We start from the raw sequence: 26,343 nt of genomic DNA, 5'->3' as shown, positions 1-26,343 counted from the left end.
TTGTCTGCTATCATTTATTGTGTGTTTGGTTTGTTTTTTCTTTTTTTTTAATACTTGTCTACTTTTTCAGACTTCGATCCTGCCCTTGGGATGATGACTGGAATACCACCAATAACTCCCATGATGCCGGGTTTGGGGATAGTCCCTCCACCGATTCCTCCAGATATGCCGGTAGCAAAGGAGATCATACACTGCAAAAGCTGCACGCTCTTCCCTCCCAACCCAAGTACTAACCTGCTTGTGTTGTCGTTGTTGTTGTCATTGGTGGTAGTGGTGTTGGTTAAACTCTTTTCTTCAAATCCATATATTGAATTATTAGAAGCTATTCCTACACATGACCCAAGCCTCATTAATGTTTTCCCTGGCTCCTGATGGTACTGCACAGTATATCAAGAAAGCTGTTGCTGTAGTGCCTAGCTTAGAGCTGTTGGTTAAAAACAAAAATCCATCTGGGTACTTAGACCATAGATCAAATAAACTTGCCTAATCAAGATAAATAGGAACCTTTTATGTGTGTCTTTGGACAAATAATTCATCTTCTACCATAAATACAAATCGGTTCATCATGAATCAGATGCTTCCAGTACCATCCTATTTAGTGTGACCTGCTCATAACCAAGATGGTTTTCGAATCAGTCAGAGTTGGCTTGACAGGTCCTTTGGTCACTTCGGCAAAGGAAAATTAGCTTAATGCCCTCTGATTTTTTAACTGAGTTGTTAACAGCATACATCTTTTTTGACTAATAAGAAACCTAGGAGGCTAGCATCTAAGAGGACTAAATTTAGAAAAGAGTATTTTATTCCAAAGACAATTAGGGAAGAAAGAATAAGATATCCTTTTGTAGCCCTTTCTTTACAACTCCCATATCCATTCCTGGATATTGGATTTATGCATAGCTGGATAAACAATTCCATTAAAACCTGTATCTTACTCTTAGTTCTAGTATCCCAGTACATGCCATGTCTCTTTTCCCCCTTTACTCTACCATTTTGTGTTTAGGTCACAGAAAGGTGTACATCCGCAGTTGTTCCTTTATCATGTAAAAACAACCCATGAATGTAGACATCTCCAGTGTTAAAGCTGAAATGGCAGAGTCCTGCTGATTTAATCATTCCTGTATCGTGTGAGCAGCATGTGCTAGACTTTCAGCATTTCAGTCAAGTTTAAGGTAACAGGGTGGTGCATAACCTGTAATGTCCAGGGATGGTACGATCAATATTCAGCTTAAGGGACCAGTTTCTAAGTCTCCAAAGAATCATCAGCTAAATGTCCTGGTTTGCTTTGTTTTGTTTTTAATGCATAGACCACATTATTAAGCAGCCTTGGAATGCATGTCAAAACATGTCTTAAAGAGGTTGTAGCCAATATGTAAAGAATATGTAGTTCATATTCTTTAGAAAAGAAATAAGTAAATTTCTCAAATACAGTTTCATCTCTTTCTACCTGCAGCCATGATTTCTTGGTTCTGGGTTGGAAGGGCTACAGAGTAAGAAGGCAGCATTTTACCCAACGACCCAATCATTTAGTTCTTCATCTTTGAACTAAGGAAGGCTGACAGGGCAATTAATGTCAGTAAATGAGTGGCTTCTGGGAATGAATCTGCTTTAGAATCAAATTCGAAAACACACTCCCATGAAGCTTAAATCAGACTGCTGTTTTCTTTGCTTTTTAGAAATGGATTTTGTTTAAAGGGAAGTACTCAGATTATGTACAAAAATCTCTCACTAAGGCATCTGTCTCTTAATTCTTTGCTGCAAGTGTGGCAATTATGCCATTTTTTTTTTAACAGTGGAGACTTGTTTTTGTGAAGGTAAGACAGGAAAGCAGGCAGTTGATGTGACTTGAACCCCGGATCACCACCTGGGCCAAGCAAACCTACTTTATTATAAGGCTTTGATTAAAAGCCGCACTACTTATTCCTTCCTGACTCTGGTATATTCTCTTAGATCCAGTGGCCTCTGACTCTAAAGTCTGTCTCAGCACTAAGATCCTATTGCTCAGAGATAATCCAATGTCTTTAGTCACCATCCAGACTGCTGCTTACTCCTGCTGCTTTATTAGAAAATACATTTATATTCTTTCCTTCCTCTGTCCCAGCAGACTGTCCTTCCACATGCTGTCCACAGAAATAGTGTGGGGATACGATATAATATTACCCTGAGGCTCTCAATTCATAGTCTAACTCAGTGGTTCTCAAACTTCTTAATGATCCAGTTCCTCATGCTGTGATGACCTCCAGCCATAAAATTATTTTTTTATAAAATTATTTTTGTTGCTACTTCAGGATTGTAATTTTGCAGCTGATATAAATCATACTGTAACTATCTGTGTGTTCTAACAGTCTTAGGATGCCTCTGTGAGAGGGTTATTGACCTCCCCCTCCCAACAAGTTGAGAACCACTGATCTAACGACTGACCTCAAAGGCCTTTTCTTCGTGGCTGTTTTCAGTACGCCTTTTCTACTTGCCCCATACCTACCCTTTAGTCAGATTCAACTCCTTCCTGACCTCACAATCTTACCTCCAGCCCAGCTCCAAATGTACTCTCTTCTGGACTACTTTAGCATGGGAGGGACCAAAATTAAATCTGTAGTATATCCTTCTAATAAATTTATATGTACATGCTAAATCCAGTGGAATAATTTCAATCCTTACTGTATCTGTCTGCTGTATTTAATACTATTGGCCCACTTATCCTTCTTGAAAGCTTAACTGATTTAAAGGAATAAGAATGACTCAGACCAGCCAGATGAAGAATATCAAAATGCTACATGCTGAGGAACCCAAACACTTCAAAATATTAAAAAAGAAAGAAGGGGCTAAGTTCTGTGGACAAAGTGCTTGCCATGCAAGCCTGGGGACCTTAGTTCAGATCACTAGCACCACATAAGTTGTCGGTATGGTATGACCCAAGCACTAGAAAACAGAGGCAGGCAGATCCCAGGGGCTTGCTGGCCAACCAGGGTAGCCAGTAAATGAGCTTCAGGCTCAGTGAAATGCCCTATTTCCAAAACAGGCAGGTGTAAGACAGTAATAGAGGAATATTAACACCTAGCAACACAGACAGACAGACACACACACACACACACAGAGAGACAGACAGATACACACACACACAGAGAGAGACAGAGACAGAGAGAGACAGAGAGACAGAGAGACAGAGAGACAGAGAATGCATAAAATTCTGTGTATTCCTTACCAGCAAAAATCCTCCAAATACTTCATTTGTGCCTGGTGTTTGCAGTTCTTCCCCTCTTACCATATAAATCCTCCCTGATGTTTTGCTCTTATAAGAGGATGTCCCTCATTTAAGACAACTAACAACCTTCAATGCCCCAGTGCTCAGTTATCTATTCTTTGTTTACGTTCCACTCTCCGCTCTGTCACTAGTGAGCTATGAGACCCTGGCCAGTCATTTTACTACCTTTTGTCTCGGTTTCTTTATCTGTAAACTAAGGATATCTGGTTAGATTAGCCTAGATATCTATAGCTTCCCTCAGCTATAAAATTATGATTACTACATTTTAAAAAGCTTCCAGTATAAATATTTCTCAAAGTTAAACTCCTCAAAATACACTAGAAAATCAAAAGAGGATTGTATTATAATACATGGAACTTTTTATATTCGCTGGATCGTGCAGAATACATTAATAGTTGAGTACTTTGTCTATAAATTAACACAGGCCTTATATCATAGCTCAGTTTTCTACCTGTTTTTAGCCAGGAGAGGTTGGTAAGTAACTGAATCTCTCTGATCTAGACTAGGTAAGATGAGACCTAATCTAAAACTTCAGGGAAATGTACTAAAGGGGAGCAGACCTAGCACTAAGCTCCTGTTTCCAGGTTTTAGAGGATAGCAAAAGATAGCTGCCTGCAACACACACACTTTTTCCAATGGATTACTGATGCTCAATTAATGGTTTTTTCTGAGAGAAGAGAGCAATACCACCTCTCTAGGGAAGTCAGTTTGGTCAAGAATTTTCACTTCAGCTGTAACACCTGTATCGACAGGTGACATTTTGAATCTATTGGAAGGAACAGTGAATGAAGAATGACTGATGGAACATCATCTGCCCTCTGTGTGCAAACATATGTGAAAACACCCAGGAGCCACAAAAGACAACACTGGTTTTCATTTCACTATATCAAAAGAGACAGAACCCATTTTGCCTCTGAACGCTGGGGTCTATAAAGAGAATTAAAATAAATTAGTAAATTGAGCATTAATAACAATTGGCCAGCCTTCTGATTGTTTCCCATTAGCTGGGATTACATTAAAAATGCATCTGACCCCTACTGTAAGGCCTTTGATCTTGGGATGTCTAATAAAATCTACTCCAAGACTTCTCATTGCATACATTCTGACAAACCAACTGAGTGTTTCTTATGGTCCTCTGAAAAGCAGGATGCCATGCAAATGGTATTTGGGTCATTTGTGGTACTCTCTGTCCCCCATCTCAAAGACCAGCAATGGACTCTGATCTTATTAATATTGATAGTCTTACCACAGCTTCCCAGAGTGAAGGCTTGGATGTAATTACAATTGCTAGATACTCCTCCTTTTCCATTTCCAAAGACTCATTATTTATTCTCCCAATTATCTTGAATCTTTACATGAACTTTTCCTTGTCTCCATACTGAGTGATGATTTACGCACTAACCAGCTTAGCACATTACCTGATGAATTGGTAGAGTTTAAAATTTGTTCTTCTATGGAGTTCTCATTGTTGTGCAATGGATTGGGAAATCCAGCCTAGAAAACAAAAGCATTTAACTGTTAATTAAAAACAGACACTATCCTTTAATGAAGACAGTACCCTGTTTCGTGCTTACAGGAATATACTTAAATCTCAGCAAATAGTATCAAAAAGGTCTTCTATATTTACTGAAGGAAAATAGATACATCCCTCACATTCTTAACATTGTTCTTAGTGGATTTTATGCTTCATTATTTAACAGAAGTTGCCATAGAAGAATCACAGCACCTGAATAATGGCTTCGTCACAAAATGTTAAACCCCACAAATGTAGTCAAGGGATAAGCATTTGCATTCTGGGTATGGCATATAACTTCCAGAGTAACCATATATTCCTTAGTCTGTCAGTAGGCATAAAGTAGATTCAAGCCATGTAAGGTGATATTTGCATCACAGAATATTATTTACCGTGCAGCTCCTTTAACAATTCGTTCCAGAAGCCTTTTTTATTCTAAAATAGGATATTATTCTGAAGGTTTTTGTTTGAAAACAACTCTATCTAAACAGATGGTCTTGAAAATTCATTATGGGTCTATACAGTGGCTGGTTGTATTCTGTGGTCAAAGCTGCATGCACTTTGATGACCATGACTTCCTCAACCTCAGATTTATCTGGGTAAATCGAGGGGACTTGTATTTCCCAAGTCTAGGTCCTCACTAACAGTACACTCGAGACTTGTGATAAGGTATTAAACAATTCCAGATTGGGAGTTAAGAAACCTGGGCTCAATAAGTATTAACACTGAAGTAGCTACTGTTTAATAGGAAGCCAAGAAGTACTAGAGTTTGCACAACATCCAAGATGGACAATGTAGTATATCAATAGTAATACAAAAAAAAAAAAACATTTAAGGTAGGTAATGGTATCCCTATTGAATAGGTTGAAAACAGAAGTTTTCATAGGCTGTGTAACTTCTCCATGGTCACACAGATATGGGATAAACTTTAAATGCAGGTTTCTCTGTTCCAAGTTTACAATGTCTTTATCTAATATGGTGTCCTTGAAGGCGACATTTTATTCACCCAAGAATTTTCCTCTGTAATATCACAAGTTTAGAATGCTTAGTGGCTCTGAACCCTACTTACACATGAAGTCTGTCTGATAAAGCAATGAATGCAGCCAGAAGTAACTAAATCAACCTTATTGGTGTGGGGCCAGGTATTATTTGCTTAACTCCTAAGTTGATTCTTTCATGCTATCAGAGTTGGGAATAACAGGAATTATGATGGTGACACTATTTTCTAGTTGTGAAACACTCAAAAGCCTAAGTCTAAAGCAATTCTCAAGTCCGTTTCTACCTCCCTGCTAAAGAACAACTTCACATAATAGCCGTAAGTAAGATAGTTCAGACTCCTGCTCACTTGATAGAGTTCTTTCCCCCTAAGCCTCTCATATGAAACACTCAAGGAAAAAATAAAATGATGAGTTCTTAATATTACAGAATTCAAAAGTTAGCAATTTATAAGTTCTTTCTTCCTGCTCTTTACCAACTCTGTAAGTGGGCAAAGTCATCATGAAAATCTCCATCTTCTCAGCCACGCCAGTAAAGGTGTGCAGCAGTAGCACAACGAAGGAAGTAGGGATAATGCTAACCAAGGAGGCTCCCAGTCAACTGCTTGCCAGTTTGGATATGAGTCTGGGAGATGCTTCATCCTCAACTGTGAAGGACGCTCATTCATTTTCACAGGGGAGCTGTAATCCCTGATTATTGAGCTCTCCAAATCTTGAGCTGAGAGAATTGTTGAGAGCTGAATGGGAAGAATAGATTACACAAAGTAAATCCTTGCAGACATGAACTAGAAGAGAAGGAAAAAAAAATAACATGGCCAGCATGCTTTGTTTTGTTGGGGGTTGAACTATAGGATTTGACTTTAGAAATGCTTTGACACGTCTAGAGAGTAACATGGAGGTGATGGATCCAACAAGCTTTATATATACAAGGAACGGAAAGCAGTTTTTCAGCAGATGGAGAATCATCTCATTGGGGAAGTTTTTAATGACTCTAAGTGGCAAGATTTATCTCACTTTAGTTAGTGGTTTTCCAGGCAAGCTTTGAGTCTCAGCTGTCTTATACCCCTTTTAAATGCTGCAAGATTGACTTTGGGACTGACTACTCCAGTGAGAAATTAAAGGAAGGGCTTATTTGTATTTATAGTTTTTAAATCCTCAAAAATATAAAATAAATGTTTGTACTCTAATTTGTTTAACTGTGCCATTCTAATGACTATAAATGCTTTTATAAATATTCACCTTCTAATTGCCAAATTAGTCATGAACCACTTCTTTCAATAAACATAAATAGAATGTAGTAACTGCCATCTGAACTAAGAAGACGATCAGGGTCCGCAGGTGGACAGATTCCTGAATGTATTGGTTAATCTAAGTGAGATTTCCCCTACTTTAATACAAACAACCAAAAATAATAACAACATAACTGGCTTAGCACAGCAAAAGTAAGGGACTAAACTAAAGATCTCGAGATGGGACAGACAGACAGAAAGGGCCATTGTTCCATAATCACACTCAACAATGCTTTTCAGGTTCATTCAATAAATTTTCTGTAAAGCAGACATAAGCACCATGGGGGCTAAAGTTATGGGGGGGGGCGGGCAATAGGTCCTCATATGTTTGAATACTTTGTCTCTGAAAAAAAGCCAGGTTTCAAAGAGCTCAAGTGAGTAGTGTTATTTCAGATCCTTTTGCCTTTAAATTTAGATCTTCCGCCACCTGCAACACGAGAAAGGCCACCAGGCTGTAAGACAGTGTTTGTGGGTGGCCTGCCTGAAAATGGGACAGAGCAGATCATTGTGGAAGTGTTTGAACAGTGTGGAGAGATTATTGCTATCCGGAAGAGCAAAAAGAACTTCTGTCACATTCGCTTTGCTGAGGAATACATGGTGGACAAAGCCCTCTATCTGTCTGGTAAGTATTGATATGTGGCAATGGTATGCACAGGGCACAAAGCAGAGATCTGAGACCAGAGTGATCTGAGTCATTAGCAACAGTGTGCAAGCTAAAAGGGACTCCCTTTGCCTTAAATATTGGAAAAGGCATGTTACCTCTTCTCCAGCCTTCCTCCTTAAAGCCATCAGCAGTTCTACATGTCTTGTGTCATTAAAGATATGGATGATAGGATCTGCATCTCATTGTCACATCCCAATTCTTCCTACACACATGTCCCAAATACACAGTAGATTCTAGGTCCTGGAATGTGCCACAATACTTTATGTCTATCTCTCTGCTATAATTACTTTGCCCATGCCAATTCAACCCACACACATAGCCATACACATATATACACATACACAAACATATGTATCTCCATACCCTAGTGCTCCAGCTCAAGTATGAAGTCTTTGGAAACTTTCTCTAGTTTATCTATCCAGTCTGTTCGGCACCCTTTCATGAGAGCTCCCACAGTACTTGGTACTTTACTTTAACATGATGTCTGTTACACGATTCTAGAACTCATGCTTTTGTGTCCATCTGACAAGGCACACTCACTGCCAATAATAATGATGACAACAGTAACAAACACTATAGGGAAAGGAAACAACTAAAAAGGGTGTGAAAGAAGGATGGAAACATGTGAATTTTTTTTTCTGAATCCTAACAAGGATATGCAGAAAGATCAATTTTTAAATTGCATTGAACATACATCTGTTACGTGTCTGTGTGCATTTGTGTGTTGGCATGCTTGTCATGGCCTGTATTTGGAGGTCAGATGACAATGTTCAGGAATCAGTTCTTTCCTATCATTTGAGTTTCAGGAGATTAAACTCAGGTCCTTAGGCTTGACAGCAAATGTCCTTGCCTACTGGGCACAAAAGGTTGCTATTGCACCATGCCTTTAACAAAAAGAAGATATTTGCTGGTGGACAATTGGTGTGGCTTGAATGATAATGATAATGATATTGCACCCCCCCATATATGTTTGAATACTTGGTCCCCAATTGGTGAAATTGTTTTTGGAAGGATTAGGAGGTATGGTCTTGTTGGAGTAGCTGTGTAAATGGGGGCTAGTTTTGAGGTTTGGAAAGCCCATGACCTTTCCAGTTAGCTCTCTCTGCCTCCTACTTCTGGATAAGGACATAAATAAGTTCTTAGCTACCACTCCAGCTTGCTGTCCTTCTTCCTGCCTGCCTGATTCCATCTTACCCACCATGATGATCAGAAACTCACCCTCTGAAACTGTAAGCCCCAATAAACTCTTTCTTCTATAGGTTTTCTTGGTTGTCATGTCTTATTACAACAATAGAAGAGTAAATAAGACCACACTAGAACAGGAAAACATATGAGCAAAATTACAGAAGAAGAAGGAGGAGGAGGAGAAGGAGGAGGAGGAGAAGGAGGAGGAGGAGGAGGGGAGAGGAAGAGGAGGGGGAGGAGGAGGGGGAGGAAGAAGAAGAAGAAGAAGAAGAAGAAGAAGAAGAAGAAGAAGAAGAAGAAGAAGAAGAAGAAGAAGAAGAAGAAGAAGAAGAAGATGATGATCACACCCCAAGTGGTAGTTTGTGCATTTAAGAAGACATGGGAGAGGGTTGAAATAGTTGTTAGTATATATTGAAAGTTTTAGCAACTAAGTTTTTATTCCCCAAGAAATAGGAAGTATAGAGGACAATTTTGAACAAGAAATGTGATTGTCTGTGAAAGATTAATCTGACATTTCTGTGTAAAAATGTATTAGAGGGAGGAAGAGACAGGAGTATAGGAGGTCAGTTTGAAGGCTGCTGTAAAAAGCCAGGGAAAGGTAATAAAAATTTGAAACAGTGGGCTAGTAGCATGGGAAAGAGAGGGGGCATCAGATGTAGAGTGCTCCTATTATAGTTGTCAAGTACTACAGACTCTACTGAAGAGTAGACAGCACTTAGCAGCAATAAAAGAACAGTCTCCAATAAACTGTTTTCATAAGAATGTAAATGTTTCAAAAAGCCCTAAATAGTTACACATAAAACAAAACATACTGTTCAGGAGGCACCCATCTGAACATGACTGAAATCTATTCTCTGTTTACATTCACCTCCTACAAACATCTGCAGGGCTGCCAAACAAAAAGAGATCACTGGCAGTCATTGCTGTGAAAAGAACGAAATTTTGCTCTTTAAATTTGAGTGTTCTCCGGGGAGGGTCACAGGTGCCACAAAGCTCTTGAATGGGATTCTTTTTATGGAAATTATAAAAGAAAGTGGCAAAAAAGAAAAGATCAAAATCCATTCTAAAAGATGCTGCAGGGATGCAGGAAGAATCATTTTTGTTGGAATGGAAGCTCTTGCAGCATCTTTAGCATCACCGCTTGTGTGATTTATTTGAAGCTACACTTTTCTAATGGCTTAGTTGATCAGTAAAATGAATGGGTTCGCAAGTACCCCGCCAAACTGTACAGGGAAAATAATTATGTGGCACCCTTTGTGCTACTAGGCATTATCTATTATAACGCTAAATAGAAATTTATAGGTATGATAATTGATAATTCAAAATGCAATTATATAATATGCTATATATGATACAAATATGAATCTATCAGCAACCTTTAAAAGAATTAATATGCTATCCATTCCCTAAAACTTCCTTTGTCCCTCTTTGCTAATTCTTTGTTCCCTCTTAGTTCATTGTCAAGCAGTCACTTATCTGTTCTTTATCAGATTGCTATGCATTTCTTGGAACTTCCTGTAAGTACAATTATACATTATGTATGCTCTTTCCCTTGTGGAGATCCACATTTCCATTTGGTGTCATTTCCCTTGTGCTTGAATTTCCTTTAACATTTTTCATAGCGCCAGTCAGTTCCGGATGGCCTCTTTCAGAATTTGTATGGTTCAGAAAGACTGAATTTTAGCATTCAGGTGGCTAAGAGACAAGAATCATAAGTTTCAGCCCAGCCTGGGCTACATAGCAAGAACCTGTTTCAGCAGGACAAAGCAAACCTAGGACTAATTTTTCTTCATTAGTAAGGCAAAACCTTCCTGATACCCCATCTCTGTTATGTATGAATTTTTGTCCTCTATCTGGTAGAGAAAGGTTATGAACTCCAGAGATTACAACTTCTAACATTCAGATGGTTTCCACTTATGATCACTACTCCAAAAAAATTATTGTGACAGTCTCTGACAATCTCTTCTACAAATCTCTTAAATCTTTTCCCAGTACAGCTTCCTTCCTTTTGACACTCTGCATCATGAACACTGTTTACCATAGTCTTCAGGGAATCCCAAGGAAGAAGAGCACTCTGTTTCTGAACTTCCCATTCTACACTAAGGCCTGGAAACCTTGCCTGGACAGTAGCGAGGGGCAATTACAGTGACCACCTCATTTCATTGTCTCCCACTGCTCACTGCCTTCATTTTCCAGCATCATAAACACCATTGTTTCATATGACAATATATATATGTGTGTGTGTGTGTGTACATATGTATTATTTCATGTGCTAATATATATATATATAATTTATATCTATATACAGATATATAGAGATAATTTTACTTTTTAAGGAGGAAAACAAATGTGACCCTCTGTTGCCTATCCAAGAACAAGATCTATGCTGGGCATTGCTCAGCAAAAGAGAAGCAAGCTCCTTAGCTTTGCAAATGTGACATCCTGTATTCAAGTTCTAATTCTTCCAGTTACACCACACCCACTCCCCACACCACCCCTGCCATCTAGGCAAACTGTGTAACCTTTCTACCTTCTCTAATATGCATTTTCCATGTTAGAAAATAGTCTGTGCTAGGAAGGAAGGAAGGTGTGTGTGTGTGTGTGTGTGTGTGTGTGTGTGTGTGTGTGTGTGTTTGTCTTGGCTCTTCAAACATGAAATGTCCTTAACAATACCTTAATAGTTTGTCAAGAACTTTGCTTAGACCAGTATAACTGGAAGAAAAAGGAAGGTTAGGAAGTTGATCTTGGTTTTCTAAATCCAAGTTCTATCTGATTGCTCTAATTACATCAACAGCTTTTAGTATCCACCTATGTCCCACTGCTCCCATCTATTTAGTATCCAACTATGTACCACTGCTCCCATCTATTTAGTATCCAACTATGTCCCACTGCTCCCATCTATTTAGTATCCAGCTATGTCCCACTGCTCCCATCTATTTAGTTTCTCCCCCAGAAAGGAAAGTAGTTCAGAGGTCCCTAACTGCATCCAGTAAACAAAATTTCACAAGTTAAATTATAAATTAATGCATTTTCATTTTGCCAAAATTCTATGGGATGGTTGTAATTTATATTCTCGAAGTCATCCAAAGACACCATAGTAGAGAAATGCCATTTCCATTCTTCCCAGCCCTTGGTACAATCTGAGGCTCATTCTTTCATTGGTATTGGTTTTTTTCCTTACTCTTGTGTTTATATGAAATGTATAGTTGTGTGTATATACGCATGGACACCCTTGTGTGTGTGTGAATGTACGTCCTTGTCTTCCATCTTGTTTGAGATAGGATCTCTTGCTTGCTGCTGTGGTGGCACAATAACTTGCACTTGATCTCCTGGTGATCTTCCTGGCTCCATCTCCCATCTCACTACAAAAGCATTAGGATTACAGACATATGCTACCATGCCTGACTTTTTATGGGTACTCTAGAGATTTGAACTCCATTCCTTATAGTTATGCAACAAGTACTTTACTCACTAGGCTATGTCCTGGACCCCAATGCACATCCTTGATGTCATGTCAAGTGACAAAGTAGAGAAAAGGCATCCTGAAAACAAGATCATCCAAAAGCATAGAATGCAAAATTATTATTAAAAAAATATGTTCTGTGTGCTCTGGAGAATGATCTGTTGATAGCCATAAATTCTGTTGCTAATGAGTGAGTTTATTAAGTATATGATAAACCAAAGCAAAAGAAAATGATAGAACAGAATATCATCAAATTGAGTACTCACAATATCTACCATAAACCCACTAGGGAAGCTCCATTGGTGTGGTCAGCAGAAATTCCTGATTGAAAGAGTCCTAGGCAGAGCAGAATGTCCCCTTAGATAAGGACTCCAAGTAAAAGCAACAACACAAAGACAGCATCCTAAAAATGGAAGTTTTCAAGCACCCAGCAGAGACAGACTGGGGAAGACCTGATAAGGCAGCCACATAAAGTTCCCAAACAAGAGTCCTGGGCAGAACAGAATATCCCCTTGAGTGATGCTTCCAGGTTTGTTGTTGTTGTTTGGGCTTTTCTTTTTTTGTTTGTTTGTTTGTTTGTTTAAGGCAACAGATAGAAATAGCATTGTCAAACTAGGGGCTCCCAGCATCCATCAGAAACCACCTGGGAAAGTTCAAGCAGTCAGCTGAGCTTTGTCTCCACAGATGAGCCTTCTATGGGTGAACATCTGGACCTTTCCCACTATACGTAATTTTATTTCATGGGATAGATGATGGTAACATCTATTAGAAATGGCTTACCTTATAGCTGCTCTCAAGGGTATAATGACTTTTACTCTTGAGCTGTTTGACACTTCTTCCCCCCTCCTTGTGATAGTGTATAGAATGAGATGTTAACCTAAGTCTTTTGATGACTCACCTTGATACCAGTGTGAGAGAATTTGGTGTTATGTGATCACTTAGAATTTCTGAAACCATCTCTAAGACACTGAACTTCAAAAAGTACATATGGTTGTTGGCTTACTAGTCTCTTCTCCCTTCCCCCTCTCCCATTTTAATTTAGGTTACCGAATTCGCCTGGGCTCTAGTACTGACAAGAAGGACACAGGCCGGCTCCATGTTGACTTTGCCCAGGCTCGGGATGACTTATATGAGTGGGAGTGTAAACAGCGCATGCTAGCAAGAGAGGAGCGGCACCGTAGACGGATGGAAGAAGAAAGAATGCGTCCACCATCCCCACCTCCAGTGGTCCACTATTCAGATCATGAATGCAGCATTGTTGCTGAAAAACTCAAAGGTATAGAAGGCATTCAAGCCCCATGATTAAATGAATGCCTTTCTTAAAGCACTGTAATATATACCATTGTGCTGTTGCCAGCTACCTTTTACTTCTAATAGATCATGTCTTCTGTTGGAGGCTTGCTGAAAGTACCAGGTAACTTCAGAACCAGGAAATTTGTTCATCCCTCGTGCATCTCTGTTACTTCATTGTCTCAAAGGTAGACACTTTATATCTAGAGATCAGATAACTAAGAAGAAATATTTTCCCACGTGCCACACTCAAAACTTTTAGATGTGATTAATGGTTTAGGACCTACATGTGTGTCCCCTCTCTTAGTGGGTACAAGAGAGATTTGAATTTTCAATCACTGAGTACATCATCATGATATAACTGGATATGACCCTATGAAATTCCAGTAAAGTTCTCATCTTAACGATTGCAAAATGAGCTTCTATAGTGAGACATGCATGTAATCCCAGTACACTGGAGGCTGAGGTAGGAGGACCACCAAGAATTGCAGGCCAGCATGGGTTATAGAATGAGCTTCTATCTCAAAATAAATAGACAAAACCAAACAAAGTTGTCAAAATGGAGGCCCAGAAATTGTTCACTGTGTTTATGTTTTGATTACCCTGAAGACTTAGTTACTACCCATGAAATAAAGTCTTTACCATTGTTAAAGGCCAAGTTATTGCATAAAACAACCATGGACACTTACAGATATTGCTAAGCCAAACTCCTTTTAAATTTTTGCTATTATTCTAGTTTTTGCTTGATTCTTAGAGCCACTTTGCTAATTTGACATTAATCACCTTGCCTGTTCTCTTGTCTTAGTACCTCCAATCCAGTCTCTCATTTTTCTGCATGCAGTTGATTTTATTTAATGAATACTGCTGTCCCATTCATCTTCCTCATGACACTGACAGAGCTCTAATGGTATGAATTTGCCCTGCTTCTGGGCTTTGATTTCAACAAGATCCAGCTAATTCTACTTTCCAAATACTTAAGTCTCACTTGCCAAACTGGTTTACATTGCACTTAAGAAATCTCTTGGAATTGATTTTGACTTTCTGCAAAGGGAAAAACAGAAAGCATAACCCTCCAAACTGAACTGAAATAATAGTGCACTCTGAAACCCTGGAGAAGCTTTTGCAGTAGTAAGATGCCAGGTCCGGAACTGGTCTATGATGCCAGGTCCGGGACTGGTCTATTCACAGGACTCCAAACAAGACACTTTACATTTAAAAAGAAGGAAAGAATGTGCTAGTTGCACCGCCCTCAAGAAAAGCACAAAGCAGCATCAACATAAGAGACTCTATCCAAATAATGAAGTGAAAAGTTGCTCTGTGCGGAGGATTCATCTACCTTTGTGTTTGCACAGAGAAGGGGGTTGGGTAAGAAAATCAAACTTCAGAGCAACATATATGTACTTGACTAAGAGCTTCTATCCAGAGGGGTGTGAAGCTCTAGAATGTGGCTTCAGTGGAGTCTGTGTCACAAATCTGTAAGAACAGAGTGTGGAAATAGCTAGCTTGGGAAGCTGGCTGGGAGGTTTGGAAGAGCAGTGCCGCTCTCTTAACTTTAACACTGACCATGACTCCTGAGGAACTGCAGAAATGCACTTGGAGGCAAGAAAGACAAGGTGTGAGGACAGACAGAAATAAAGGAACTGCATCAAAAGAGACCATGGCTGGGACTAAATGGATGGGCTAGAGCTCAGGATGGGACTCCAGAATACTATTATAAGGTTGAAGATAGGAATGCCTGTATTTAGAGCAGAACTCAACTCTTTCCTTAGGCTCTCTCCATGAGTACAATTCCATGGATCAGGGTAAAAGTGCTATGTATCCAACTTGAATGCAGCCTTCTCATTGGTTGTCCCTTATTAAAATGCAAGATTACAGAACGACAGAATTCTCCTCCCCCTCTCTCTTTCTCTGTGTGTGCCTCTCTCTCTCTCTCTCTGTGTGTGTGTGTGTGTGTGTGTGTGTGTGTGTGTGTGTGAGAGAGAGAGAGAGAGAGAGAGAGAGAGAGAGAGAGAGAGAGAGAGAGAGAGAGAGAGAGTATGTGTTTACTGGGAATGGAAACTGGGACTTCACATTCCCTTACAGCCCCAGAAATTTTATGAAGGAAAGAAGCCATCCTCTTTGTGAAGCTCTTCATAGCCATAGCCCATCTGCTTAGCCTTTCATTCTTTCTTTCATCTGCTCCCTCTGTGTGCATGTGTGGATGTGAGGTTCCTTGCCTTCACTAATCCATAGAACTAGAACTGCCAAAAAGCCGTGGTGACCTCTGTGCCAGCATATTGGGAAAACGGAGTGCGATTTGGTCATTGTCAGTAGTTTTCCAAATAAACTCTTTGGTTTCAGATGATTCCAAATTCTCAGAAGCTGTGCAGACCTTGCTCACCTGGATTGAGAGGGGGGAAGTGAACCGCCGCAGTGCCAACCACTTCTACTCCATGATCCAGTCAGCCAACAGCCATGTCCGCCGCCTGGTAAATGAGAAAGCTACCCATGAGAAAGAGATGGAAGAAGCAAAAGAGAAGTTCAAGCAGGCCCTTTCTGGAATTCTCATTCAATGTAAGTAGAACTTAGACCTCTACTAGAAGGCTGAGGGAGCCCTTCACTTCATCACCACGTGCCCTACACAGGGTCCCAGGCCTGCAGAGCTATCTCAAGTGGCAAGATAACCTTCCTAACTACCTTGTGCTCCCCTTATAGCAGTGGATCTCAGCCTTCCTGATGCTGTGACCCTTTAGTACAGTTCCTCATGCTGTGGTGACCCCCAACCATAACATTATTTTCGTTGCTAATTCATAACTGTAATTTTGCTGCTGTTATGAATTGGAGTATAGATATATGGTATGCAGGATATCTATGCAACCACCAAAGGGGTTATGACCCACACACTTAGAATTGCATCTTGTATTGTCAAATCCCAAAGCTCTAATCACAGGGCACATGTAAGCACCCTGTTTGCATTTTCTCTGGCTTAGTTTCTTCAGCTCTGCAGATGTGCTGGCATATATGTAGGCCACAGCTCACCCTTTTACAGCCCTGGTCCTCAGGGGTACACTGGATATTTTATTGCTGACATTAGAAAATGATGTTAGGTTTTTGTAGCTGGGTTTCTTCAGACTTCCATGTTTGTCATCATGTAACACGTTTTTAAGAATTTGTGGAAGCCGGGCGTGGTGGCGCACGCCTTTAATCCCAGCACTCAGGAGGCAGAGGCAGGCGGATTTCTGAGTTTGAGGCCAGCCTGGTCTACAAAGTGAGTGCCAGGACAGCCAGGGCTACACAGAGAAACCCTGTCTCGAAAAACCAAAAAAAAAAAAAAAAAAAAAAAAAGAATTTGTGGAAATAAATAAGTTTATATTTTCCCAAGATGATTGCATAAAAATTAAATTTGCTAATTCTACATTTTCAATTTAGTTTTCTTTATCTTCACTCTATATGATAGGCACTAGATATGATAGAGGTGAGAATCCATTGAAATGGTCATTTTTTTAAAAGTAATACCCCTTCAGATCTATCCAAGTTATCTTAAATGAAATAGATCAGATAAATTCTCAAGTACTGTGTTTCCCCTACCATGTAACAAAATTATATGATGCCATCTTTTCAATAAAGAGCTAGATTCACCTTTAGAATCAGGGCAGGGTTATGAGTTTGCTTTTAAGCAATTATGGTCTACTCTGCCTATACTTTTCTTTCTATCCCTGACTCATATGTAATTGGGATTAAGGAGCGCTTCCATTTCCTCTCGTATTTTAGAAGTATATATGGACATAAAATCTAAGAGGGGAAAGCACGTATCTGCAGGACTTCAGAATAAGTAGAAAACGAGCAGCAAGAATTGTGAGAAACCTTAAATTGTAAAAACGCAAGGAAGGCGTGGCTGTAAGGCAACAATTCTGTCTCTCAATTTCCTTTCTGTGAGAATCAGGTTCTTATACTGCTTTCTTTCTCCCAAAAGACTCATAACTAACATTCACTTCACTTAAGCCAGAGAAATAGCTCCCAGACTGGCTTCCACAGATTGTCCTCTGACCTAACACACACACACACACACACACACACACACACACTAAATGTTTTTAAGTTTCCCTCTCTTGAAATGGAAAGCAGAAAACCCTGAGACATTCATGTGTGTTTCCCCTTTTAACATTTTAAGGGCTCTTGAAATATATTCTCTAGGACTGCATTCACAAAGATTTCTTTCATAATTTTTTTCTCTAGTCAACATTAAGAAGATACACATTCACTGGAAGCAGAAGATCACTGTCTGCTCTGTGCTTCTTGACTGACATATACTAACCACCTCACACTCCTTCCGCCATGATTTCCCTGCCGTAATTAAATGTATCCCCTCATTAAACTGTGGGCTGAAATAGACCCTCCCTCCCTTAAGTTGCTTCTTGTCAGAAAGGCATCACAGCCATGAAAAGAGTAACTAACACAGCACTTCCACACATGTAGTCTTGTTTACGCTCAGCCATAGCCTGGCTTGTGTCATAACAACTTGATGAAACAAGCCTTATGTTTCTCTTTTATTTTTTTCTCTCACGTTCCATCCCTGGATGATGATTTGGCAATATCTGACTGCTGATTTGATGCTGCAGTTGAGCAGATAGTAGCTGTGTACCATTCTGCTTCCAAACAGAAGGCATGGGACCACTTCACAAAAGCACAACGTAAAAACATCAGTGTTTGGTGCAAACAAGCTGAGGTTGGTAACGTTCTACTCTGGTAGTGTCTTATGGGAACAGTTTTCTTCCTTAACAAGTTATTGATTTGAAGTTTAACCAGAATTAAATAGAGCCAAGCTCCCATAGTCTCAACAAGGCCCCAGTGAAACACTTGAAATGTGTTGTAGACTCTGTCAACATTCAGACCACCTGCTATCAAAAGGGTAATAAATGCATGCATGTTGTCTTAAATGTATCCTGCTGGCTAGGACTCTTAATAGTGAAATGTAGCTGAGATAATTGTAGTTTGCTTATCTACACTTGCTGGTTTTGAGTACACTAATAGTTACTGACCTATGCTTCTAGCATTAGGGCTGTCTTCCATTTATTAGAGTGCTTTGACAGTCAAGGCTAGAAGCTGTCTGCTGATATGTTGGAGTGAAGAAATTTCTGAGCTTCTTTTATCAAATATGTCCATCTGTCTCTGCAGTTGGGAGATTTAAAGGGAAGAGAGGACAAGGATATTAGATCAAGGTTAACATACCGTTCCACTGTGGTCAAGTAAATCTTTAGCATAACACTACAACATGTGTAATATGATTAGGTGACTGAACCTGGAGGTAAAGCACAGGGCAGGTTTCTTTTCACTGAATTACCCATGGAGATGCTTTTACAGTTATTTCAGATTCTTCTGTGCTGCTAAGAAGCCTACTTCCATGGGCCTGATTTATGTATGTATGTATGTATGTATGTATGTATGTATGTATATATGTATGTATTTATTTATTTATTTATTATTTATATAAACAACAACTTTTTCAACTTCGTTCATGGTTCATTTGGCCATTCTGGCAACATATGCATTGTAACCATGGTTCATTTTTTCCCATGTTCCTGTTTCTCTTTTTCCATACTGGCAGTTGAATTCAGGGCTCTCCCACTAGATAGACACTTTCCCACTGAGCTACAGCCTCAGTACCTAACACTTGTATTCAAAAAGCATCTTTGCACTGGTGATATCACCTAAGTAAGCCCTGCGATCCATATAGTGCAGTCCAGAGTAGTATGGACAGAGTCTAACAAGAATTCAAGTATCAGCTTTCATTAGGTTTGTAGCTTTGTGTATAGAGCAACTAATTCTTTATCGTTGGTTGATGATGGTAATAATAAATGAGTTTTATAAGACTAAATGTTTAAGAAATATATAAGCAGTTTGAAAATGTAGATGGTATTATTTGAATTTATTATTAACAACTCAATACGGGTATATGATCTATGTTTTTCATGTAATAAAGCTGAAATACAAACGTATTAAATGATTTTATAAAATTATGCAAGTTGGAAGTAGAGTAAAAAGGATTCGCCTCTGATCTCAGCTACAGACTTCCATGCAGTTTTGAACAGGTCATCTAATCTCTTTGAGACTTTATCTCCTAGCCTTTGCAGTGAAGGCAATATTCTCTCCACTCTGTCCTTCTGTGAATAGGTACTACAGTTTGTATGGAACAGCTGAAAACTTTGAGAAACGTTTAAGGGAAAATAAGCAAAACCCTATCCTAAACTTATAGTCTGATAGGCTCAGCAGAGAGAAACAAGAGTCATGAGAAATATCCATTCCACCAGTGTATGGAATCACACAAAGTTAATAGTGTCTTCATTAATTTTAGATCTCTAACATCACTTTGGAATTCAAACATTTTCAATTTTGGAAATTGTCACTAACCCGTTTTGGCATCCGGGGGGTGGGTAAACTGAGGTAGGCAGTGGGCGATGGTCAGTGCTTACAGTGGCTGATGTAGCTCAGTTCAGATATTGACAGGGGTGACTGCCTATAGCAACCAGTGAATGGAGAAATTACTCAAGAGACTTTTCTCTGAGGGAACAGAGCTTAATTTCCTGGGCTAGCAATCCTTGTGGCCACTGAAAAACTGTGAACTCTTTTAACTCCTTGAGGCCAGCAAAAGTCAGACTCCAATAATCTTATACATACAAATACAAACATACATGCATGCTTACAGACAGACAGACATATACATATACATATTCACACATATGCACAAGCTCCAACTCACACACAGATAAGCTTTACATTTATACAAACATACAGATTTGATGAATGGAACGAAGTTCTAACATACTCCCACACAGACTTTATACATTTCATACATACACACACATACATGTATACATATAGACATACATACACACAGTTAATAGGTGGAAAGAACAATGTTCCAACATACTCTCACATGAACTTTACATATATACATACATACACATAGTTGATGGATGGAAAGAACAATATTCCAACAACTTTTTCCATTCTTTCATGGCAAATATATCTCAGCAGAATCTTTCAAGCAGTATAAAATTACAATGTGATTATGTTTTAGTTTTCTTCTAGTAAATGACTGTGAAAAAACAATATGTTCCCCAATACCTTTACAAGAAATAGTATTACACAGTCCATCTCTAAGCAACTTGTTATAGATTAACAAAGTGTGAGCAAGCGAGTAGTTTTCTCAGCCAGATTCTTTTACTAGCCATCAGCAATTTGCAGTTACAAAGAATTATTATTATTATTATTATTATTTATCTTTAAAAGTAATCTTGTAAAATCGGAGTATATCCTTTATGCTTAAAGTCAGTCATGACACATACAGTCAGTTATGGTGAGCTGGACATTCTGCAAAGCTAAAGAGAATGGAGACTCATAGAGCCCTTCCACAGTAATGTTCTGAAGCCTCCTTGGCAGGGTGATGGTAGGAGAAGATGCATGGGCTGCACTGCTGTATGAGCATTCTGTGCTTGATGCGTTTCCTACTTAAATGACTGGATTACATCAAAGCCCACCTTCCTCAGTCGTGGTAACTAAAACTACTGCTGGCAGCAAGACATAGCAAGCTCCTGGCTTTCCTGTGCTTCTTCATTCAACTGTGAAATAAATCTCATGACCTCCCTCTGAGTTTGCCCTCCTTAGACCCCAGAGAGTTCTTCCATTTTATACTGCTGTCTCTTGAACTGCAGTTTGGTTTTCCTATTATTTTTGTTTTTGCTTTCAACTCTGCAAATTCTCCACTGAGAGCAGACCACTGAGAAGACTCAAAATCTATATCCTATGGGAAGTGGGAAACTGTGCTCTTACCATGTGACTGCCTTTTAGCATCCCATTGAAAATCAAAACAGCTCAAAGTCATGTGTTTCATCAAGTTTGACATTTTTGACAACTTCTTACAGTTGCCTCAGGGAACAAAGCAGCTAGTGGTAGCCTCAAGTCAGAAGGTTTTTCTCATTCCTTGTCTCACTGCCACACAATCTACCTGTATTCTCACTCTGCTGAATGAGAGATGGAGTGTGAACTTAGAAAAAGCCCATCTTTGAGGAACTCAGATACTATGAAACTACATGCCAAGCTTTTACTTTAATTCTGGTTTGTATGTGTGTGAGGCTCATGGTAATGAAATTGGAAGGGATGCTAATGAGGACTGAAGCAGCACCTCTTACTGCAAGTTGATGCCTACAGTCACAGCTGTGTATATTATAGGGACACTCTTCTGCAGAATCATTTGAAATTTTGTGTTTCTCTACACTAGGTGGTACACCTTGTATAATGTATAAAAAAAATAGAACCATAGCCATGAACATTAAGATGATACCTCTCACATCCTTCCTCATACAAGATTTCACAGCACTGAGCTCAGATAAAGGAGTTTGCAGGTGGAAACTGAAGTCATCAGTGTGCCCTTGTTTGGTACTCAGTTGCATTAAGACTGGCTGTTGGCCTTCCATCAAAAAGTATACTAACCCACCTTTGCATTAACCTAATTTGTATTACCACTGTTTGCCATACAAGATACAAAGTTGTGTTTGTGAGTTGTTTCATTGTATTAAATGATATCTTAGAAATAAATTGTTATGTCAGTGTACAAGCTACTTATTTCCCTAGCCTCTGTTCTTTTCCATTCCCTCGTGACTCCTGTTTCCTGCCATGTTTCTTGCTAATGTTGAAAATATAGAGAGAGGTTAGTAGGATCTTGTTACACATTTAATATGGAGTGTTGATATTCTGGTAATCGTGTTCCTATCATAAAACATGAGTAGTATCAATTTAAGTCCACATAAATATTTGTGAAACTATGGTTAAATAATTAATGTGTAATGATTTATGGTTTGCTTACTTTGTAATAAATCAAAGATGTCAACTGGTACAAAGTGATTCTTTGCATACATTTCCTTCTGTCTCTGGTTTGTTTCATTCTATATGAAAGTGTTTTGTTCTTTGTTTTGTTTTTGTTTGTTGTTGTTGTTGTTGTTGTTCTCCATTGTGGAGCAGTGTGAATTTCTAAGTTCCAGAAAAGTTTGCCACCATTTAAAACAGACTCAAAGTCATTAAAATGCCATTTCAGAAGTTACTACCTATTCATTGTTGAAAAGTGATGTACCACATATTTACAGCAGGGAGGAAAAGGGATAGGATGGGAACTTTAGGGCCACTTCTTTTTTTTTTTAAGTCTTCTGTTGGTGCCATGTCTCAGTAGATTCCATGTAGTGATTAACACATACAAATTACTGAAAATATTCTTGCATGCCAATACCACATTTCAGTTGCAGTACTGTATCAAGAAATCAGAATGACAAATGGAGCAAATCTGAGAGACAGCTATTACCTTTGATGTCTGTACTTCCTTCGGTGGCTAAGAATCCACTCCCTTCTTGCACCTATGTCTAAGCTATTTAGAAAGCTTTGGGGGCGGGTGCATGCGACCTATAGTCTTTTACTCTGAAAGTATTTGTAAGGTTTGGTTTCTCAAAACTTTTCTGATTTAACCAGAAAATGCAGAAAAGAGGTACTGAATACCGTAATGGTAAGGTTTTCCAGGAGTTAACATCTTACTTTTCTTAGAAGTATTGTCATTTACCAAAAGATCCTTCTAGATTTCCTTTAATATGGTACCCACAGCCTCTGCTTTTCTCTTTGCTTTTGTTCCATTTGTATGGCTTAGTATTGGGTATTTGTAGAAAGATAATAAGACCCTTAGGGTTTTTTGGTAACTAAGGATTGTATAGTGCATATAGCAGTCCACTAATTAACTTAGAAAACACTTCTCCTGAGTTTTTCTTATTTTCATCTTATTAGCCAAAATACTTGTTCCTGAGGTATTTTGAAACATTTAGGTAAAATTTGACCCTAATTATGTTATGTTTCTAGGGGCATTTGAAACTATAAAAGATCTCCAGTTAACTCATATCATGTAATTATTGAAGTTTTTGTATTTCTAAAATCTTAGCTGTCTTGCCAAGCTGGAAGCAAAATGCTGATTTATAGATGCTGGGAAGCTACAAGACAGGTTTAAGATGTTCCTTCCCTGGATGCTCACAGTCATCTATTGGATGGAACACAGGGCCCCCAATAGATGAGCTAGAGAAAGTACCCAAGGAGCTAAAGGGGAACAACAATATGAACTAACCAGTACCCCCAGGAGCTCGTGTCTCTAGCTGCATATATAGCAGAAGATGGCCTAGTAGGCCATCATTGAGAGGAGAGGCCCTTGGTCTTGCAAAGATTATATGCCCCAACCAGGGACAGGAAGAGGGAGTGGGTGGGTTGGGGAGCAGAGTGGGAGAGTGTATAGGGGACTTTCAGGGATAGCATTTGAAATGTAAATGAAGAAAATATCTAATAAAAAATTGTTTAAAAAAAAAAGATGTTCCTTCCCTGGGATATTTCCCAAGAATGAACACAATTTACTCTTGATATTAGTGACATGCTTGTGAGGTGAGAGTTGGTTTCTGATGATACCCTGTGACAGCCTACATTTTTGTTAGAAATCTAGAAGGCCGCATTTTTTCATGATGCAGTAAACTGTACAATATTTGAATTTTCCAGTATGTCAAACTTTGTTATAATCACCTTCCAGTAACAGCTCTGATGAAAATTGAAACTAAATCTCACAGGAATAGAAAATTTCCTCACTGCCCTCAATGCAATGAGTCTGAATAAGACATATCACATCTTTTTCATGACAAGGCCCTTTAAAGTTCATTTGTAATAAGTAACCCATCATTTTCTACCTTAAGGAAAGTCCCTGCTACATGAGAGGTACTGTGTTAGCATCTGATTTTTCTGCTACTTCTTAACAATCAGTGATGATACTAAATAGCTCACTTTTTAAGGAGTCCTTCATTTAGTATGAATGAAAACTTAACTGGAACTAGAAATCCATTTTCCTGATAAATGAATTAAAAGGAGGACATTAGGAAAATGACTAAGTATAACATTATCGATAAATGCATTTGAAGGTCAAGCATGGTGGCACATGCTTTAATCCCAGCACTCAGGAGGCAGAGCCAGGCAGATCTGTAAGTTTGAGGACAGCCTGGTCTACAGAGTGAGTTTGAGGACTGCTAGAACTATTTAGTAAGACCTTGTCTAAGAAAGGTGGGGGGGGGAGAAAGAAGGAAAGGAAAGGGAAGGGGAGGGGAGGGGAGGGGAGGGGAGGGGAGGGGAGGGGAGGGGAGGGGAGGGGAGGGGAGGAGAGGAGAGGAGAGGAGAGGAGAGGAGAGGAGAGGAGAGGAGAGGAGAGGAGAGGAGAGGAGAGGAGAGGAGAGGAGAGGAGAGGAAAGGAAAGGAAAGGAAAGGAAAGGAAAGGAAAGGAAAGGAAAGGAAAGGAAAGGAAAGGAAAGGAAAGGAAAGGAAAGGAGGAAGGGAGGGAATGGGAAGGGATAAGGAAAGGAAAGGAACAAAAGAAAGAAATATACAGGATGCTATAAATGGGATAAATTACATCGGTCAGCTTTGGGTGTTTCCTATATTAAAACCCAGTAGGAACTAGCATAGGTAGGACATTCTCAGCTTAGAACACAGGAAATGAATAGCAAGCCAGAGGTGTGTCTAAATGGTTGCAAGTTGCTCTAAAATGCATAGTTCCCAGTCTTACTGGTTTTAGTATATATGTGCGTGTATATATACACATTCATATGTGTCTGAGGGTGTGTGTGTGTGTGTGTGTGTGTGTGTGCGCGCGCACGCATGTATTTGAAGCCCAGAGGACCATACTCAATTGTTTCTCCACCTTATTTTTTCAAAATGTCTCACTAAATCTAGAGCTTGCTGATTCAGCTAGACTGGCTGTCCAGCAAGGCACAGCATCCTCCTGTCTCCAGCTCCCAGCACTGTACCAAGATGTTTCCCTGGGTACTAAGGATCTAACTGGAGTCCTCACCTTTGCATGGCAAGCACTTTACCAGCTGGGCCATTTCCAAAGCCCCTTTTATATTTTTAAAGAAACTTTTTCCAATTATCACCATGGCTTTCCCAGCTCACTTTCAGCCTGGAAAAACCTCATTCATCATTTCCAAGGCTAATAACTCTTTTGATGATGCCTTCTTGCATTTATCTTTATCTGGAAAAAAAAATCTTTGTTTTATCTTTATTCTTGACATTTGTTCCAAATGTGAAATTCTGAAATGGTAGGCATTTTAATTTCTCCACAAACTTTAATGAGATTGTTTTGCTGTTTTCCTCTCTATATAATATAGTATTGTCCTCTAGCTACTTTTAAGAGTATTTTTTACTGTTTTTAATTTCCTGTGGTTGGACTACGATGTTCCCAGACATACTTTATTTTACATAGGTTCTGCCTTAGGTTCACTGAGCTCTTTGGATAAGTGGCTTAATGCCCTTAGTCAAATTTAAGGAGTCATCAGCCATTATTTCTTCTTTCCTTTCTCCCTTTCTAAAATTCATTCACATGTAGGTTTAAACTTCAATATCCAATCCCACAATTTCCTGAGGCTCTGATAGTACTGTCAGTAGTCTTTAAGTCCCTAACTTATACACAGCACTTCTTGATAGACAATTTTCTCTGAAGAGCTTCCCTCTGTAGAGGAATTATAATCTAGCAACATGCCTGCTCTGATCACATCTAAAACCCTTCTAGGACTGTATGATCTGGCTGGAATTCAGACATATCCTAAGTACACACCTTTAATCTCTCTGGTTGAAGTCTTTTAGTATATAC

The 26,343-nt window shown here is 39.2% G+C and overlaps 1 protein-coding gene across 15 annotated transcripts in view; it reads left to right on the top strand.

Moving 5' to 3' along the window:
- The window catches only part of Enox2 (ecto-NOX disulfide-thiol exchanger 2), a 291,296-nt gene that overhangs the window by 233,029 nt on the left and 31,924 nt on the right, over positions 1-26,343 (top strand). For all 15 annotated transcript variants that reach the window (XM_085838203.1, XM_029472964.2, XM_029472962.2 and 12 more), the window contains 5 exons: positions 71-226; positions 7,472-7,678; positions 13,411-13,644; positions 15,999-16,211; positions 18,257-18,363. In XM_085838203.1, coding sequence (XP_085694329.1) covers positions 71-226; positions 7,472-7,678; positions 13,411-13,644; positions 15,999-16,211; positions 18,257-18,363 — 917 coding nt within the window. The remainder of the gene's footprint in view (positions 1-70; positions 227-7,471; positions 7,679-13,410; positions 13,645-15,998; positions 16,212-18,256; positions 18,364-26,343) is intronic.

Source organism: Mus caroli, unplaced genomic scaffold, assembly GCF_978045245.1.
Source record: "Mus caroli unplaced genomic scaffold, Mus_caroli_1 scaffold_5, whole genome shotgun sequence".
NCBI lineage: Eukaryota > Metazoa > Chordata > Mammalia > Rodentia > Muridae > Mus > Mus caroli.
The sequence above is the reverse complement of the archived record's forward strand: the minus strand, read 5'-3'. Positions and strand labels throughout refer to the sequence as shown.